Raw genomic sequence first — 20,844 nt, 5'->3', positions numbered from 1 at the left:
AGGCTGCATTTGCGAACTCAATTATGGATCCTCCAGTGTTTTTGGTCCAGTAATTTTAGTCCGAAGTTTAATGGATCAGTATGATCATAATGATCCCTATTTGTGCCCATGTAAAAACAGAGTATGCAATTTTCAAAAGCCCTCTGTCGGTCTAGTGGTGATTCCTTTGGTATCCATGAAGCCCTTCCGGTTTCAACACTGAAGAGCTAGATGCTTTATCTGAACCTCTCCATATCCAAATGGGCGATCCGGTGCACGTCAGAGATTCAAAATTCCTCTGCTATCCCCAAATCATTCATACTGGACACTTCAAATGCCTTCTGCTAGGGTCATTAACTATAATCTCAGTTTTCTGTTCTCTGTTTTAAAATGATGCAGATTATTTTCAGCAACAAAAGCAAGAGGCCCTCATATCTGTGCTGAAAGTAAATAATTCTGGAGCTAAAATGATGGGGCGTGCTAAGGAACACAAAGGAATCTGAAGAGACATGGACCCTTTTCCTTTTACTTCAGATACCAAGAATGTGCTAGGCAAAACCGGCAGAAAATAACAAACTACTAAAGCAAAGCTCTCCAGGAAAATATGTGATGATTAAAGAAAAGTAATTTTAAAAGACTCCACATAAAATACATAAAATACATATTTTGGTCAAAATCCTTTTCCTCACACAGTAAGGCATCTGCTTATAGGTGCAAACACACTCACTCCAGTGACCAGCCACTGAAGAGATTCCCAGATGTCTGAAAGAAAAATGCCTAACATTTAAAATATGCTCATTACTTTGGGACTTTTCAAGAGATCTACAGTAAGCTGGATAGGGATGGGAGCTGTTTAAAATGAAAACTTGAATTCACAATGTAGCACACTGTATGTTTAGGGAAGTGTACAGCTGTACATTAACTTAATGACATTGTAAACTGATAGATTATCCTGAATTTATTTATTTGCACTTAGCAGACAATATTTATTTAGAAACTGTATTATTAAGCTGTTTATAAACTCTAGATAGTCAGCACAGTAACTGCCACATATGTGTCATAACTTAGCTATTTTAGCTTTATGCATCCCTCTCTAGGGCATGCTGTTGAAGACTAGCTACACTACATCCTCTTTTATTTTACTGAAAACTTTTCTGCCTGTTGAGGTTAGCCTCCATAACTAATTAACATTGGGTATCTTAGGTATATATTTTGTATTAATTCATGTGCCCATAGGTGGGACAAATCATTGCAGCCAGATGTTAGTCATCTAGTTGTCATATTGATTTAATCACTACAATATATGGATGTGCCTAGATGAAAGAGCAAACAGATCTTTACTGTCACTGACAACTTTCTATTCTGAGTGGCATTCTAGCAGGAAAAATGGGAGTACCTACCATGAATCAGAATATATAGCTAATTCATATACTAAAAAAGTTTTGTGTATGCTCATCTTGACATCCCATCCCTTGTGTTTTGTTTGCTTTAGCTGTCTGGTGGTAACAGCAGGCAAAATTACAGTCCCTGTTGTCTCTGGATCCACTGATCTAGTCCCTCAGCAGCTGTGTTGTCACTGATCTTTTCCATTCTGTCCTAAATTCCTGTGGAGTCAGTCTGTTACTGCCTCAATAAAATGTATTCAACCATATAAACTTTATTGAGATCCTTCAGTTGGTGGATCCCATTAGGCTACATGCTGTTAAAGGCTGGCAGATCATTGATAATCCATGTGTTCATCTGGGGACCACGCTAACAGAACAAACGTTAAGGACAATAAATTTGCCACAAATTCTACAGAGCAATATACCCCACACGGACACATTTGCCGTATCTCCGTGCTTCAAGTTCTGCTTTTAACATTTCCGGTAGCAAGTAATAGCACAATGTACTAGGAATCGTGGGTATCTCAAAGTGCGGTCTGTGCATACTAACACTGCCTGTTAAGGACAATCTGCGCAGAAGAAATGAAACCGAGCTAACCAAAGGAACATGGGCTACCTAAGCTGAGCTAACCACCCTGCGGGGAACATTCAGCAGATACAGTTAAAGCTGTCTCTAGTGACAGCTCAGAGGACTGACAAGCAGCTGCTGCCTAACACAGGTGGTCCTCTAATAAAGGTACAGCAGGCTGGCACTGCATATATTTCGGGACATTTTGGGGAAATCAATCAAGACAGGTGGCTGCCCAGGAAGGCTGCTCTCCTGTACAGATTTCTTTGCCGAAAGATGTAAAACAAACCCCACATGGATATTTTTAATAATACTCACAAAGTATCTGGCTCTCATAGCTGCTATAAAACCTAGCTCATTACATTGACTGGCAATAACAAGAAGGATGGCTGTATGGCTAAAGCACGAGCCTAACAGTATGAATATCAACCATTCTGATTCTGTGATCTGCATTAACTCCAGGATTGTACCATAGATTTTTCTGGTTAGCTTTGGAGATTTCATTTAATTCTTGTGCCTCAGTTACTCTGTCTGTATAACAGGAAGAGTTGCATGCAAGCAGCCATAATGATATATGAAACACTGAGATGCTTGGGTTTTAGGAACCAAAGAAATACATAGGAAACTAGTACCACCTAAGCACTCTTTTATTATGCAATGTCCTCAAATCAATGAATTTTAGAAGAATACTATTATTATCAGTAATTATTTGCATCTGAAAGTTTTGAGGAAGAACATAGACACAGAATAAGAAGCCAGACATGCGGTACAAACAAAAGGTGAGAGAAAGTGAGGTCTGGGCATCCTTTTTCTGTAAGAATCACACACGCTTCTTTTTGAAAACGTATTTTTCCACAAAAGTAAATACTTTATGAAGGGTCTGCCTTCCAACTAGAGATTTCATGTTATCATTAAACCCATTCTTCAAATCTTTACAATAAAGCTCAAAATGTTCTGCTGAAGAAATCATGTCACAAAGTATAATTATTATTTGTGCAACAAATACTGGACCAAGACACAGAAGGATTAAGTGGCACTCAGTTATACCAGTAGCACGGGCTGGAAGAGAACTAGGTCTCTTGAAAATCACTACCTATGCCTTAACAATACGATATCAATAGCACTGTGCTGAGGAGTCAGCACAAGATCTATGCACCATTTAACCGGTCTTCATCTCTGTTCTTAAGGGTTTAAATACATCTCTGGCTGGTTCTCTGCACAGAGGTACATTTCACCCTAAAAATTTGGCAGCCCAATTAAGAACTTAATGAAAGGTTCATTCTTATTTCCACACTGACAATCCTATGTGATTTTGGTTTTGGGGGAGAGCACTCAGAACATCTGTCTTTGCTTAGTCCATTTTGCTTTTGTAGACCACCTTAATACACTATCCCTTATGGAATAGTTCTGTAGAATTTAATTAGGGATGAACTAAACAGGGGCCTATAAAAAACAGCTTTCTGTAGAAATGATTCTAAAACATATAGAATTTAATACAGAATGACCTACTCTATGAAAAGTTTTGATTCCACCAATAGGCTTTCATAGACAGTTACACCCCTGATTTAGAATTCTGTGTTTTACTTTAAAAAAGAAAGCCTATAAAAGTTAACCAATCTCTGTTAAACTCTACAGCATCTAGTGAAGAAAGTGGGTCTTGTAGATAACACTGGGCTGTGACTGTGAAGAACTAGATTCAGTTTCTCCCACAGAACCAGTCTGCTTATGTAACGTGGGCAGTTTGATGGGATCTTGGTATGTAAATCCTTTGTTTTGTTTTTTAATGTTACCAACATTAATTTCATTAAATCATGTATGATCAACCTTCCTGACCCTACAAGTTGCACATCTGTGCAGATAAAAGCCACAAGACACATCCTATATCCTTCGGAGGACTAAGAGGAGCACAGAGTGAGGAATAGTTCACAGCACGGAGGTGACAAGGGTCATCTGCCCTGTGGATGGGGCTCAGCTGTGAATGCAGGTGTGTCAGTGGTGACTCAGAAACACTAGGATACCAGGATTGCTTCCTCCTGTAGCCCAGGATATGGATTATCCATCAGCCTCACACAACCCACAACAGCATAGCCATGTTGTTTGTCAGACAGTGTAGCTCTGGCCTAGAAGCTGTACTTGAGCAGCTTGTAAGCCACAGGAGAATCAAGAACCCCATTTTGGCAACCTCAGCACCCTACTTGTCCTTGCTGTTGGGGGCAGAAGCTACCTACTGCTACCTACTACCAGGTAGCACAAGGGAATGCTAAGCCTCAGTTAGAGTTTAAATGTTTCATTAATATATTAATAATGAATAGGTCTTCTAAGGATTTTGAGCAGTGAATATTAGGGTTACAACTCTTGCACTCCCAATCTGCAAACCCACAGGCTGGTCACAGGCTCACCACATCTGTGGTCATTATTTACTATTTCATATCTGTTTGTTTCCTCTTCTGCCACTATTGTTTCTTTCCTTTCTTTTTCCTACTATTTACTTTTAATGTAACTCTTTTCTTCCAGCTGGCAAGACAGGCTCAGTAACTCATTTCACTGTAGATGATAATGCTACTCCAAAGAATAGGTCAATGCAGAGTGGTGAAGCAAAGGACAGCTGGCAGTACTTTCCCTTAGATACCAGAAAGTCACTGAAGTTAGTAGCTGAAAATATGCAATGCAACCAACCTGTAGCTGTGCTGCTGCTGAAAGCATCTTTTGCCTGGCCTGAAGTGCTGTTGATGAGGACATGGATATAGACATATTCTGCCTCAGCCATCTGATATCATCCCACATACAAGACAGCTGCAAAAACATGTCTAGTTCAGTCAGTCTTTGTTCTCAGCATTTACAAAAGCAGAAATGAAAATAAAAGCATTTTGGACTTGCAAAAATCAGTAGATATTGTTCATCAGTTTGAGTTTCTATGATGGCAATGAGTTGCCTCAATAGAAACAGATATCGAACCATAGGCACAAGAGGTCATTCTGTAAAAATCATGCACCTATTTCAGTTGCTTTCTAGATGGTCATGCAAGATTGATCTACTGTTCTCTGGGGTACAAAAATAGCTCAAAGATGTCTTGAATGATAGTATAACTGTAATATTATCTTTAAAACTTCCAGCTTTTTTTTTTTTAGGCTCTTCCCCTAACTGTTTATAAAACCTTTATATACCCAATTAGCTATTGTTTATGTAGTATCATACGTTTCAAATAGTTAATTGTGCCACTACCAGTGAGCCAGTCAGGATTTAACCCATATAAATGGTATATTAAAATTACATTTTAACATGAGTGACAAGTAAAGCACTTTGTCATTTAGCTTTTTCAATGACATCATTTCATATACTAAGAATGATCAGCTGAGGCCCATGCAAAGTCTAGCACCAAATCTGTAGAAGCGATATATGAAATTAGGCTCCTATTACCTTTGTGAACCACAGGAAATCTTGCGTAACTGAACTACTGTGAGAGTCATCAATTTCCACAATTGGAATTTGATCTTCATTGGTTACTAATAAGTTGTCCTTGTAAAAAAATATAACAGATAAGTAGAGTCCCCTAAAGAAAGAGAGAAACATTAAGTCAAACACCTTTCATGTCTATTCAAATCCACACCAAATCTTAGCTAATACAAATCTTAGCCAAAGAATCATAGATTTTAGGTGCTGAGGAGGCAAATCTAATCATCTGGTCTTAACTTTTGTGTCATACGGAGCATGCAATTTCAGCCAGTGAATTCTGAAAAATATTTGGGAAACTCATCACTTCAGATGATGTGAGATTACAAGAACCTAATAAATTATGAATCTGGGCAACTCACTGACATCAATTTTAATAAGAATTTTTCAGAGTAAAGAGTACACAGTGGAGGCTTTATGACCTCCAGAAATGAGAAATTTTACCAAAACTTTTTATCATTAATGGGCTTAAGATCTGCCCTCATTTACTTCAGAGTAAATCTGGAGTAACTCAGTTGAAATCAGGAGGGTTATTATGGATTTACGTTAGTGTAATTGAGTGTAATTTGGCCAGAATATCTGCAAAACTGTTTATAGAAATCATTCCTTTCAATATTTACCCTTGCAATTAGTTACATACATTAAGCAGTTGCCTTAGGGAATTTAAAGACCCTGGAGAGCTCTTCTGAAAGAATCAAACTCTTATCATAATACAAAGAAGAAAAAGCAAACTGAACACTCATGGCAATGAAAGAAGAAATAATCCAGTCTAAGAAACTTTCATTTGCTAAAACAAACTATCGAGGCTGAGGGTTGTTGGGTCATACTGGGTTGCAAACCTAGCTAAAAATATTAGGGAATTCTAAATGCACTGCTTCTGGCCAATGGGATATTAATATCTATTAAAACAGCTTATCCGAACCCTGCATTTTATGTTATGAATGAAATAAATTCCACAGTCTCATTACTGAGCAGTCACAGAGGCAGTATTTCAAAAATACTAAAGTAACTGTATGGTTGTGTCTGCATACAGTATTTCACTCTGTTACAATTCAAATCCATTTTCAGTAATAACAACGAAAAGATTGCTATTGATTTCAGTAGGAACTGGAACGTTATTTTCCAAACAGGTGCATCAATCTTACATATATGCAATTTTATCAGGTTTATTCTGATTGACTGCTGTTTAATTGGGAGTAAAATCTGTTTACATCTATTTTTAAGGTGCTTTTCACCATTACATAAAAGCAACAACTGTTAGCTAAAACTCAGCATATTTAGGAGATAAAATGGATGACAAACCGTTTCAGAGTCTTCACAAACTTGTTGGATGAATGGAAAAGATGCTTCAGGCTTCTAGATACTGATTGCTTGCGACCAGCATTCTGTAATTTAGAACTTTCTAAAATGGAAAAAAAAAACCAAACCAAACCCAGCACTTAAATTTCAGTTAGCATCTCATAATGAACCTTTGTCTCTTAAATCACAATCCTAAATTTCACTGAGTGCCCACTTTATTACTTTCAACAGACAACATTTAGAGACGTGCTCATAATACAACCTTTTGCTTATATTTTCATGATCTTAGTGATATGGGGCATAAAACAATTTCCTTAATCCCAGCAAACTCGGACCTGGTAAAAATATTGTTTTGTTCCTAGGAAAAGCATAGCCTGAACCAGTACCATGTACTCTCAGTGTTCATCTGGTTGTTCGAAATAGATATGAATTTTGCAAGTCATCTCAAAAACACAAGAGTGCCACCAGTCAACATTTTAGGATATTGTAATTCCTCAGTTTATGCCCATATATACTCTTAAAACTTCTCAGAACAGAATAATTGGTCCCCTGGCAATCACTAAATAATGTAGCAACATCAGTAATCTATTCTAAGTAAAACTATACTGTCCCTGATTTGTCCCTCTATACTGTCTCTCATCTTTCTTTGTATCTCATTAAATGCATGGCCTCTTGTTTGGAATGTATCTTTTTTCCTGTCACAACAATTTGCACTCACCTAAATTGCTTCAGCGCTTTCACATTTACATTTGCTCTTCAGGAATCCGGAATCCAAGGAAGAGCTGTTGACTCACTTCACATCAAAGCTGAGGCCTGCTGTATGCCTGTAGGGATCTCAGGACCAGCTCTCACAATGCAAGAACAGCCTCAAAATTTAAATATTTGCCCAATATTCTAAAAAATGTGGTTAAACTTGTATTTATTGTTTTCAATAAATATGACTGAATGTCTTTCCTTTTTCTCATGTATGGCCTGAACTTCCCTTTAAGCCAAAGAAGAATCTTCCATTGCGAACTGAAACCCTCAAGCTCTTTGAAACAGTTGTGTCCACCTGACCCGTAAGCAGTTTTTATATGCCAATAGGGGATATGCCAATAGGTGGCAGTCAGGAATATGCAACATTGTGTATGGATTGCAGTATTGTCATTGTCATTGGGTGCTATCTTTGCTCAAGTGTAAATGAAAAGTCACATGTGTCTTTCTACATATGGCTTTTAAAAAGAATGGGCACTAAAAATTCTTTTCTTGCATTGTCTTTAGTGATGTCTCTCTTGTTGTATGAGAATCAGCAAAACAAACAGTCCCAAAGATTTAAAGTCTTAAGATATTTACAATGATTGGAAAAGAAAAACAAAAAGAAAAATTAACTGTGAAATGACACCTCAGTTTTCCAGGGTCAGACTGTTCTCTTTATCTGAAGTCTGGATACTTATCCAGATTGAATTTACAAACATTTTGAGGATCACCCCTCTCCAGTGGGAAAAAACACGATTCCTGAAAGATCTTAGGAGAAAATTGTTTGCTGCAAGCTGCTAATCAGTCTGCTTACATGTTCTCAGACTAACATATTTTCCTGTTACCTCTAAAGCAAAATAGGAGGTGTCTATCTGTGACTCCTTAATGAGTTCTAAGTTTGAACATTTAAAGAACATCTAAATTTGCTCCTGTCAAAACCCCATCTGTGGAAGTGCTCAACATATTTTTAAATGATGAATAAATTTGCACCATAATTTGCACATTGAAAACCACAGAAAGAAGACACATTGTTAGCATAATTATCACTCTGCTGAACAGCAAGTACAAAGAGAACAAGATTCTATTGGGGGTGAAATCACACAATTCAGATATATATTAGATCATCAAATCCATTGTGTTTCCAGTGCGAACTGGTTCTCCATGGCATATTCTCCAATGCACTGTTCAGTTTAGTTTTAACAGACTCAGCTGAACCCATGACTGCTCCTTTCATGTAACTGATCTTTGTTTTCTTGTTCTTTTTAAAAATTTCATTTGTTTTTCTAGCCATATCTCCACAGATCATTTTTATTTTACTGTGAGCTTTTTTCAGTATATCACAATAATGTAAACCAAATGCTACATGAAAACTCCTGTCTTACTGTTTCCTTCTTCCAAGGTTAAGACCTATTTAAGAATACTGAGTTCATTCTAATTATGCAGTTTTTATTTTCTTCTATATTAAAGACAGAGGGAATGGAAGAGGAAATTGCTAAATGCAAAGCAACATAACTCTGTCTAAAACACCCAGAGATCACAGCATTAAGCATTAAAATAAGAGCGTACATTGCAAGTGAAATATATGTTATTGGGCTATTCAGCGGTTTGGGTTTGCTCCACAGCTTCTTAGAAGCCAGCAGCAAAAGAAATAATGTAAAGCTACATGAAAACTGTAAACTTCCCCCCATTGCTGCTTGCTTTTGTTTTACTGTATAGTGTATTTAGAAGCCAAAAACATGGACCTGGGATTGGAAGATAATATGGATCCACAGGAAATGGAACATTAACAGTCTGTTATTTAATTAAGTAATAAATAACACACAGTAACCTTTATAGTAAAACATCAGTAACAATAAAATAAACTTATATTAATAAATGATACAACGATTGAGCTGTGAGCTCTTTTAATAAAAGCTCAGGAACAAACATATCCTGGCAGAGATTAGATTTAGATCAGGAATATTCAAATCTGGATTGAAGTAGGAAATTAACTATCGAGGTGCATTTATAACATCAGCCATTTTTCTCTTCTAAGGCAAAATATATAAATGTTTCTTTGTTGTTCACTTAAATACAACAGATACTTCAAAGCAGCATAAGTAGGTTGCAGAGGAATAGGAACGAAGCCGCCTGCTCAGGCTGCGAGCATGCAGCCGCGGGCTCTCTGCAGGAATGCCTGTTATGCGGTGCTGCTCCGCTGGGGAGGAAGAGCATTTGGAATTCTTTGTCCTGTCACTAGACAAGCGGGTGCCTCTCCTCAAGTGGGGCATATGTGAAGTAAATGCAATTACATCAGTGCAAAATTATCCAAGGAGAGATTTTAGCCCCACAAATCTGACAGTCTGTGGAACAGCTAAATATCATTTAGGGTGATGCTGAATAATGAAACAAATCAGCACAAGATGAGCTAGATCCCACTGAAATCCTAGTGGAGGGCATAAAATGGGGCTTAGAGTTTTTACTAACTGGGTAACTTTATGAAAACAGATCAAATAACTGAAACTTCTAGACAAATTCAAACTCAATTTAAAGCTACACATTTTTAGCAGTGCCGACAACTGCCAATGGAATAATGCACATGGAGACATAATACCATGCAGAAGTTAAGGGCATAAATAGCATGCAGACACCTCAGTAACTGTTATGACTTGAGATCACGATATATTCCATATTACCTCACCTCAAGATGGATGTCTTTCAAAGGGCAATTCTGTACCTCGCAAAGAAGCTATAGGCATGACAATCATGTTACTGGGAGGTGTTTTTTGGATTTCGAAGTCAGGCTCAGCAGCAGAAATTGTAACTTCTTAAATTCCCTACCTGAAATTCTCAGTCTATGGCCTGTTTTTGTATATTTTCACAAATAATTATAATCAAAACTTCTAAAATGCCCTATGGAATCAGAGATCCTACTCTTTGTTAAATGTAATAAAAGTATGCAGTCTCCTTGTGAATCAAATTACAACATTTTTGTTTCATTCCTGACTTGTCTAGTAAAAGGCATTTCAACTAAATTTCAGAAAGAAAATATCTGGTAAGCATTTTAGTGAAGAGTTGGGTTCCTTTCTTAATGAGGCATCACACAATTACTTAATCCACTCAGAATTGTTTAGAATGAATGATCTATAAGAAAAAAAATACTTTAAAAATACATTTGAAATGTTGCCAGGACATACAATTGTAGTAACTCAGTTATGATAGTCTGTAGCATGGTATTATGAAGACAAATGGATGACTGTTGTTTGTAATCATCAGGGTTTTCCAGAAGATTAAACATATGAAAGCAAAGCTTCCTAAGTAATTCCCTAGGAGATTTCATGATATCACAGAGCAGGTTCAAAAGCAACAGCTGATCTAATTCCAAAAGCTCTTAAACTCACTGTACATTCCAATGTATTCTTCCTGGTATTTTTGTAAGCTTGTTTTCTTCAGCCTCTGAAATGCAAAGCATAGGGCAAAACAGCAGGCTTCAGCGCAAAGCCTGAATGAACAGAATTGAGCAAGAGATCTGTGTGGAATCTGGGCAATTTAACCCTCCCAGATCACACTGGAGCACTCGCACACAGTCACCGCTCTTGTAGCTCCTTCGCATACTGAGGCTTTTGTCTGTGTTATCCAAATCATCTTAGATCTTTTAGATCTATTGCGCTCTCAGTTTCTTTCACCTCCTTTGCGCTCCTCCTCCACTCTCCTCTTCCAGCCTGGCAGCACGCATGCGATATCCCCACAGGGGAATCATTTAGGGGCACACCAAGGTGTCAAGACGCCAGGTTTGAATTCTGTCTCTGCTATCACCTACCTTTCATTCTACTGTTTGTTCAGTACGAGGCTTGATTCTGCTCTCATTTATAAACCACTGCAAATCAGTGGTTGCAAACACGTTCAAAGATATTCTACAAACGATTCCCAGCTATTTACTTACATTTCTAAAACAAATGGGGGAAACAGAGCTAAAAAATATTCATTTATAATCAAACAGAAGCACAGTAAAGACTTGATAAATGCCAGGCTAGGTCCTCAGCTTATGTGTAACAGCAAATGCATGCTGACCTCTATCCATGTCAGTCTAATCATGCTAATTTACATTCACTAAGAATCTAGCTCTGACCTCTGTATTATATTAAGTGAAAACCATTATTGGGGCTTGTCAGTCACACAATAGCCTATCTCAGATCCTTGATCAAACTTCTCGGATTTTGCTGAGGTTGATAAATTCCTGAATCAAATTTCAGAGTCAAAGTGACCTCACAATTCTTACTTTTTCTGCAAACCATTTGTCTTGGTTCTTTAGCAAATTACTGAAATACAAGGGATTGACATCAGTCATATACTTAAGGTAAGTTCCAAAGGCTGTCCTATTATGTCACAATCCTGATTTATCCAAACTACACTACTACATTACAAGCAATTATGAGATTTTTATTTGGTTGGAGGCAAGGGTGTTGCTCAAGCTGACTTCACAATGTAGTACTGCCATATATAAGCTCACAGATCCTGCTTCTTACATGCAAGAAAATGTTCTGAGATAAACAGATCTTCTGTACTGTTGTTATTGATTATTTAAGGAAAAGGAGTTACAAGATCAGTTACAGAGTTGTCTGTGCTTTGCTTTTAGACTGGAGTTAATTTCTGGAGCAGAGGAATTTTATAAGTAGCAGGCACTGGTGTCATATTCTTAAAAGAAGGCATTTTCTGCATGTTTTTTATAACTGCTTCTGTTTAGGCCTGGTATGTCAGTAAAACAATTTATACTACGAATATTCTCAAATCTTCCATCATTTATTCCCTGTTGACTAGGAAGGCGGCCTGAAAGACCTGAGATATGTACTAACTTCATGAAAGGAAAACTGTATCAAGGAAAATGGCTTCTTTAATAGCATGAAAAAGCTATATAAGAAATAAAATACATCATCTGAATCTGCACTACCAAGACCACCTGCAAATGATAATGTTTGTACGAATTTTAATTAGAGAAACAACATTTTCTTGCAATATCTCCTTGCCCTTTCCAAGCAACATAGCTGAATAGTTTAAGTTGCTATGGTTACAGTGGGTTGTGGCAGACTGTGGATCATCATGATTGTGACATATTTGCACATAAAGAACAAAGGCTGCATCTTTCCATTTCAGCCAGATGATTTTAGCCCTAAGTATTTCTATGAATTTAAATCAATTGATGCAATTTGGAATATAACAGTCATACTAGGTAAAGAAAAAAGAAAACTTCATGGTAGTTCAACTCTTCAGTTTAAAATAAATTCCTTTGCCACAAAGCATTATTCCAGTTAGAAGTTTATTTTAAGAAAATAAATAGCAACTTTTCAACAACCCATATAGAACAGAAGTTTTTATATAGGCTTTAGAAAGAATGCCAAGCTGTTGCCTTGGCTCTTGAGCTATTAAAGGCACAGTCTGTTTCTCATGAATGAAGAGCAAAGAACCGGCTGAGATTCGTACTCTCTCCCAGTTTTGGTCCATTCTATTTGCAAATGTAGCAGTCTAGCCTTCCCACTGCACTGTGCAACTACTTTTTGTTATAGACTGGCATCATATCCACTAGAATACTTAGTGTCTTCCATTTAGAGGCAGCCAAGTCCCCTCTTCTGATCCAAGACAGTTGTTAACTTTTCAAAGTATTTATATGAAAAAACAAAAGAGAAATCCTTGAAACACTTTAGTGGAATCCTGTGTGACAATGATTTGTAGGAAAAAACAAATCAATAGATGCGTACAGCATAGAAGGAGAGAGGGTGTGTCTGTGCTTGTGTGTATTCTAGCTTTCAGATGTTTTCATCCAACTAATTTCAAGGGTTAAGAGCAAGATAGTGCACTAAAGTGATTCCAGATGGGCCAATATTAATATCTTTCTTTTCCTGATGAATGAGAAGGTATGACCTAGTTAGAAAACTGCTAAAATTACAGGCGCCACAGAGGCTTCAGCTGGTGCCCTACCACATAGATATTTATCCTTACCTCTGCAATTATAATGCTGATGAGCTGCTCGAACCTGCTGAAGGAGACGTTCCAGGGCCTCAGTGTGTCCCCTGTGCCGAGGTTCTCTTCCACTGCAGTCTTTCCAGTCTATTGAACAAACGAAATAAACAGAAATGAAACACAAAGGAGCAGGAGAGAGTTTCAAAAATATTTTCTTGCCTCTGATATTTCTTGGCTTTAGAGGAGTCTTGTATCTGGGCATGCAGGAAAAAATGGCAGTTGTTTTTAAGTGTGCTGTTGTTACTTCTACAATAAGCTTCCTCTGCCTCATGCCAGAGAGGTAATTAATCATAATGATTACTAACAAAGAGCTCACAATCAGCTCCCAGAAGCTCCTGTAGTGACTGGCTAGACAACATCTATTTCTCTTCAGTACCTAAATGGCCCCTGTTACTGCAGTGTCAGGGCTGCTCTCAGCCGTCACCATACAGACCCTCGCAATACCTCACTGAGGTGACGTTACTGCTTCTTCTGCGTTTCACTGAGGCACCAGGAGGCTAAATGACTCTCCTGCAGTTATACAGGAAACCCATTGTAAAGCAGAGAATGAACATCTTCCTACATCCAGGGCGAGCTCTGCAGCCACAGCAGCATGCTCTGAATAAAAGCACTTTTGAAAAGCTGCTCCCGGCAAAGAGGACTGACCGCTGGCAATTCCTGCCCTCGTGTCTACAGTCTGCTCAGCACTGCACTCATGAGGCAAGAAGCTGCGGTTTCTGTCCCACATCCCTTCAACCTACAAAACAGTTTGTTTTCATCCTAATTTGTTGCTAGCTACAATCTCAACCTTAATCAAAAAAACCCAAAAAACAGACAACCCTATCACAGGTGAAAGGATGAAACTGTGTGTATCAGAGAGGAGTCTTCTAATTCCAGTTTTGAACTGTTTTTATATTTTTATTATAATGAGAAAAAATTATCCCACCACAGTTTCCTGACTCAAAGTAGTGGTGGCTGATTAGGGTATTAAGAGATCCGTCTGCCTGCAAAGGAGACTTGCTTCCCCCTTGCTGGCACAGAGGCCATGTATGTATTCACCACCACCACCAAACTGTTTGCTCACTCACTAAGCATACAGTTCTAGTTCACAGTGCAAGTTCAGAGTCAAACATTCCTTCCAATGGGCTCACTATGCCAGGGATATAAATGGGTGGAAAGAGAAGGCAATGGCTACCCTGATAGCCTGTGGGCAGTCGCAACAGCTGCAGAGTGGCTATCCTGCATGTTGTATGCTACTGCGGAGATCAAGAGCCAGCTGCATTTACAGCTCTGTGTGAGGAGGTCAGTTCTCAGATCTCCTGTGGGCAGCCAAGAAGAATCAGCTAGAAGTCACCAACCCCAAGCTGTCTGGGGAGAGAGAGCAGTAGAGTTTAGAACAACCTCACGATTTCTCTAACCCCATGGTTCCCAAACTTTTTGGACCTCTGGATTGTTGACTACCTTCCAAATGACACGGAAATCAGACCAGCCCCCTTCGTCCATCACTCACATGCTAATCAATAAGCCTACAAATTTTACTGTCTACTATGGTTTCCTGGACCAGCTACACAACACTGGCCACAGCTTTCAGGCTGCTAGAGTCCATGTGTGGGAAACGGGCAGGCAGTGGCAAGTGCTCACTGTCATGCTACAAAGATGCATCTCCAAGGATGTCACCGAGCTTTGATGCTCTGGGATTGGAATAGATCAGGTTTAAGCCCTGAAGCTTTCATTTCCCTTGCATATTCTGGCTGCCATGACAAACACTTTTGTAGAGTGTTAATGTATTTACATTTAATTTTTAGCTTAGGGCCATATTCTGTTATGCAACACCAGTGTAATTTCAGGTTGCTTTCTTCTCACCAAGCACAGTCTGTTTGTTAGTTTTCAAAACCAATGGTGAAGGCAGCCAGGCGGATAAACTCTGCCCCCAGTAACTGCATCAGTAAACAGCATCTTGTCCCTCAAGCTAACATTGTGATATTAGTATTACTTAATAAAAATAATTTACATTTAGGTTCTGAGGGTCTCACTTGCTGTTAAGTGTAAGCATGTGTCACTAAGGATACTTAATGAAAACACCACATTCTTGCCAGCTATATGCAGTGAGAGCTGAGCCTGCCTAATGCTTCAGTGTTCACCAACAAAGAACACATACACATACAGCCATGAAGAAACACTGCTCTTTGCCACAAACTCTCCAAAGTTCCCATGCCTATGAACAGATGCTCCTGTTCTCCCACAGGGAAATCCAAAAGACTCCTTTTATTGCCTTGCTTACCTTTCAGAAAACACCACCACACTCATGGTCCAAGGCACTTCAGTAGTGCTCTAATGGATGCTACAAGCCCCAGAGACAGGGACTTCCTGAGTTCTGAGCAGCTGCACATGACAGTGTGGACAATTCTGACAATTCTAGGACTTTTTGCTACTCCAGAGCCCAGAATTCCTGAGACACTAAACACGGGAAAATGAAGTTCATTGTCTAGGTAGTTCTTGTGTTGATCCACTGAAATCTGCAGGAAACCTTCCCCTACTTCCCAAAGCTTTGGAACTGGCCCATATTGTCAGACTCCAAAAGATTGAAAGCAGTGGACAAGAAATAGGCAGGGAAGACAATGCAATATGTTCAAAGCAAAATTTCTTATCATACAAAGCTACAGTCTTAAATGCTATATGCCTTGCCAGGAGTGCCCTGTGCTGCTTGGTATATTTAGCTGACTAACAGGCAACTACTGTAAAACAGTCTTGTTTCTCAGCTGATGGAAATTTTTGGTTTGTGGGGCCAAATCCTGTGCAGTTACACTTGCATAAAGTCAATGTAATTGCATGTCACTGAGTTATTCAAAACAACTTCATGGTAGTGAGTCATCCACGTAACCAAGAGTAGAATTTTGTCCAAGGACTGTAGCGTATTTTTGTTCTCAAACAGAAGATTTCTTTAGTATAGTTCTGGCTTTATTCTGGGGTATATGAGAGCAAAATTTGAAGCAAAACAGGACAATAGTACTGCAACAGCCTCATTTATCTAACCCTCTCTGTTACCACTACTAAGAGTCAGTACAGCTTTCATTATTTTCTCACATTAGCAATGAAGGTTATTAAATTGTTACATTAGCCTAATAAAAACAAGTGCTAATGCAATAAAATAAAAAGAAAAAACACCCATTTTACTGCACTAATCAATACAAGGGAAGCTGTAACTTGCCTAGCCAGTTCAGCAGTGAACGCTAAGCCTAGAAGAGTCACTAACAATAGAATGTGATTTCACAGATTAGAAACTGCAAAGGAAAAATCATAGTCCTAATAGAGTATGAGAAAACTTATCATAGGTTTGTAAAGGCAGGTAGGTTTTTGGACGTGTCTTGAACATTTTATTGCTTATGGGCTAGATCCTACCAATATGCAAGACTGCACTAGAGTACTTTACATATTGGATGCATCCCCCAACTTCAGCAGGAACTGACATCTGCCAGAATTGGCCAGTGAATGGTATCTATAATGTCACAAATGAAGTTCCAAATAGCAGAACTCTAGTAAGAGAAATTAAGGTCAAAATCTTTCTAATTTGTCTTAAGTGTTTGTGAGGTTAGTGACTAAATAGACATTGTTCCATCAAAGGACTGAAGAAGAATGAAAGATAAGGCAAATAAATATGCATATAGAATTATTTCGCTTATTTGGGTGGGGGGACGGAGCTGAATTTTATTTATTTCATTCCTCCTAAATGACATGCCAACTAAATTTATGAGACTCCAGAATACTTGGCTTTTTTTTCTCTGTGAAAAAAAGCAAAATCATTAATCAAACTAGGAGGGTAGACAAACTCAACCTACTTGAAGGAGAAGCATATGCAGGAGTAGATTTGCGTGGAGGTCCCCATCCTCTCATGTTGTATGCTGAAACATGTACATAATACCTCTGGCCCTGCAAATGGAAACAACTGAAATCAAAACCAGCGCTTGACTTGGAATCTTAGCTATAATAACTAGATAGCTGTCCTTCCCAAAGTTGTTTTCTTTCAAAAACTCCTAAGTAGCTTTCAGGTGTGTCAACAGATGCATTATGATGGATTGAAATATAGTTCAAAGATCTCAGAACAGGTGATTTGCTGAGATTTAATGGAGTACACCAATTCCAATTGAGGAACTGCAATCTCTTCTACCAAAGCAGACCACTGGGAGCTCTTACAATCAGACTTAAAATCCCCTCTCCCCTGTAGTATTTGACAGAGTCCATCTGCCAGCACAGAGACTGAAGAAGTTTCATTTGGCTGCCACTGAAGCTGGTCAGACCTTTATTACTGATTTTGATGTGTAAATTTAGGCCAATGGAGAGTGCTTGTAAAAAATCTAGGTTTTAATTTAAAAAAATTACATAATTCAGAGAGCGTGGACAAACACCCTCCGCTGCACTGTTCTTGATATGTGCCTGTGAAAGTGACTGTGCAAGTTTGTAGCTTTTAACTTAAGAAAAATTACTCTGTGTTGCTGTTAAAAAATGAAAATCACAGGAAATGCATATTGTGGCTCAGCTCCCTGAAAAAACAATGTATTTCAAATCAAAGATTTCTCCAGATAAAAGACTGGAGAAAAATTATTTTCTATTTTATATAGGAGCTTTTTATATTGTGCCCATCACTTAGCTTCTTCTCATTTTATGAATTTCAACTTAAGAGCAGAGTCAACCATGTAAAAACCCATGTTCTGGGGCACTGGCCAAGGGCTTTTTGAACACACATGCCTCCCCGTACTATAACTTTTTAGGCCTGAATCAGTGTGAAGTGAATTCAAAGGAAAGCATCAAACAGGATTTCAGAGCTCTGGGGATGGTGGTCGAGGGTCTGGGAGCCCAGGTCATTTTCTCCTCAATCCTGCCAGTGAGGGGGAAGGATGGGAGGAGGAGCAGACGGATTTTTCAAGTTAACAACTGGCTGCGCCGCTGGTGTTGGCAACAGGGTTTTGGTTTCTACGATCACGGGACCCTGTTTGAAGATCAACAACTGGTGGGGAGAGATGGGATCCACCTCACTAAGCAGAGCACGTGTGTCTTTGCTAACAGGTTGGCCAGCCTGGTAAGGAGGGCTTTAAACTAGGAAAGTTGGGGGAAGGGGAGAGTTATAGTGACAGGGTAGTCAGCAAAACACGGCTCAAGTCGGGATGCCTCCAGCGGGTGCAAGCAGCCGGGGAAGTGCGCACAGGACATGGCTATGGAGGATCCTCTTGCATCCTCCTGGGAAACCTGAATGTTTGATTACCTCTCTGAAATGCCTGTACACCAATGCACGCAGCATGGGGAATAAACAGGAAGAATTAGAGATCTGTGTGCGGTCGCAGGGCCATGATCTCATTGCAATTACAGACACATTGTGGGATAGCTCGCATGAGTGGAATGCTGTCATGGATGGCTACGTGCTTTTTAGGAAAGACAGGCCAGGAAGGCGAGGTGGTGAAGTTGCTCTTTATGTGAGAGAGCAACTGGAATGTATCAAACTCTGCCTAGGGGTGGATGAAGAACGAGTCGAGAGCTTGTGGGTAAGGATTAAAGGGCAAGTCCAGCGTAGGGCTACGAAGATGATTAGGGGACTGGAGCATCTCTCATACAAGGAAAGGCTAGAGAGCTGGGCTTGTTTAGCCTGGAGAAGAGAAGACTGAGAGGGGGATCTTATCAATGTATATAAATATCTTAAGGGAGGGTGTCAAGAGGATGGGGCCAGACTCTTTTCAGTAGTGCCCAGTGACAGGAAAACAAAGGAGGTTCCATCTGAATATGAGGAAAAACTTCTTTACGGTGAGGGTGACAGAGCACTGAAACTGGTTGCCCAGAGAGGTTGTGGAGTCTCCTTCTCTGGAGATATTCAAACCCCGCCTGGACGTGATCCTGTGCAACGTACTCTAGGTGATCCTGCTTGAGCAGGGGGGTTGGACTAGATGATCTCCAGAGGTCCCTTCCAACCTCAACCATTCTGTGATTCTGTGTGAAAGACTCCAGTTCAGTGGATGGTGGATCGTGGAAATAGTTGTGTATATTTTGAGCAAGTATTTCATCAAGTATTTTGTGAACCAAAATGTGCTTGCAGAAATGGTCATGAACAACCAGCAGAAAAAAGGCTTTCAGACACACAGTTAGAATTATTCTGCTTAAGAATCATCATCAGCTTTCTCCATTGCTTACCCAGTTCTTATCAGTACAAAACATTTATACAAAAATAAAGAACAAAAATAAAAATGACTTCCATCAATGTATCTTGTTCTTGGAAGAAGCAGAAGAAAAAAAATTATCTTAGTTATTGGTCATCAGAGTCAGGACTAGATCTTTCAAGAGCCTTTGATCTGCACTAGGATTATCCTATGATCCAGAATACAGTACCTTTCATTCCAGCCTTTTCTGATCTCCTCATGACATGACAACTTATAAAACAGTTCATGCTGTCTGTCTATTCCTTTGCGACTTTCCGATTATGGATATCAGACCTATTATGCTTAATGACTGGAACTTGTTAGAGGAATGGCACTCTGCAGTTATTACCAACAGGCGTGGATGCAAATATCTGCCTTTGTATCATTGGTGGGGGGAAACAAGATCTAAATGAAACATTTGACACTTACTGTTCTGAGACCCGCGATGGTACACCTCAAAGACTGAAGATTATCGATAATTATTTCGCCAACCAAAGGACAGAAGTCTTCTGAACAGCTCCATTCCACTAGGAAACAAATAAAAAGAGAAAATTAAATCAGGTATCTGTCCAAGCAAAAACATCAAAATACTTTAATCACTTTACAGATTTTCCCATTCCATGCGAAAATGTTTAAAGTCAAAATAACATTTAGCAAAACTTTGCACAGTAATTAAGTTATGATTGTGCGTGGGTGAGAGAGAGAGAAAAGCAAAATATTACTCAAAAGCTTTTAATAAGAGAATGCTTAAAAATGCACTGGCATACAAATTACATTCAGTCAACATTTGCCCTCATTTAAGCAGCTTCCTTTTGAAGAAAGTGAAGTGGCAGAAAATAGAAGATTTGGACCTGCTAATGCCATTAGGCATCTTATACATCCAAACCAACAAAGAGCGCTGTTCTGCAATTGGATCTGCATAGGAAGGCTTGGGCACTTGCAGAAAGCCCTTTGGGTTCCCTTGCGCTGTAAAACTCTCATCACATAGCCTTGGCTGTTCCATATAGAAATATCCGCTTTGGTCCAGATCTGGCACTCACTAAAGTCTCTTCGCTGGTTTCAGTGGGCTCTGGCTCTGTAGTCCATGTCCGGTTCTGCTGTGGTCACTGAAATTACAGAGCTCCACAAGGACCTATTAAGTTTATCCACTTTCAAATTGAATTAACTGGCACTGGGCTGACACATCCCTCCCAACCAGTCCTGAGGCCAGTCCTGCAGCCTGAAATACAAAGGGAACCTTTACCAAAGTGCTCCCATCAACTTGTAGAGCCTGCTC

At 39.2% G+C, this 20,844-nt stretch overlaps 1 protein-coding gene across 1 annotated transcript in view; it reads right to left on the bottom strand.

Moving 5' to 3' along the window:
* The window catches only part of ANKFN1 (ankyrin repeat and fibronectin type III domain containing 1), a 66,359-nt gene that overhangs the window by 16,136 nt on the left and 29,379 nt on the right, over window positions 1-20,844 (bottom strand). Inside the window, exons 5-10 of the mRNA XM_067308403.1 lie at window positions 19,998-20,095; window positions 17,226-17,316; window positions 13,390-13,497; window positions 6,685-6,784; window positions 5,350-5,482; window positions 4,609-4,725 (exon numbers count right to left, since the gene is read on the bottom strand). Coding sequence (XP_067164504.1) covers window positions 4,609-4,725; window positions 5,350-5,482; window positions 6,685-6,784; window positions 13,390-13,497; window positions 17,226-17,316; window positions 19,998-20,095 — 647 coding nt within the window. The remainder of the gene's footprint in view (window positions 1-4,608; window positions 4,726-5,349; window positions 5,483-6,684; window positions 6,785-13,389; window positions 13,498-17,225; window positions 17,317-19,997; window positions 20,096-20,844) is intronic.

This window comes from Apteryx mantelli, chromosome 19 (assembly GCF_036417845.1).
Source record: "Apteryx mantelli isolate bAptMan1 chromosome 19, bAptMan1.hap1, whole genome shotgun sequence".
NCBI classification, from domain to species: Eukaryota; Metazoa; Chordata; class Aves; order Apterygiformes; family Apterygidae; genus Apteryx; species Apteryx mantelli.
The sequence above is the reverse complement of the archived record's forward strand: the minus strand, read 5'-3'. Positions and strand labels throughout refer to the sequence as shown.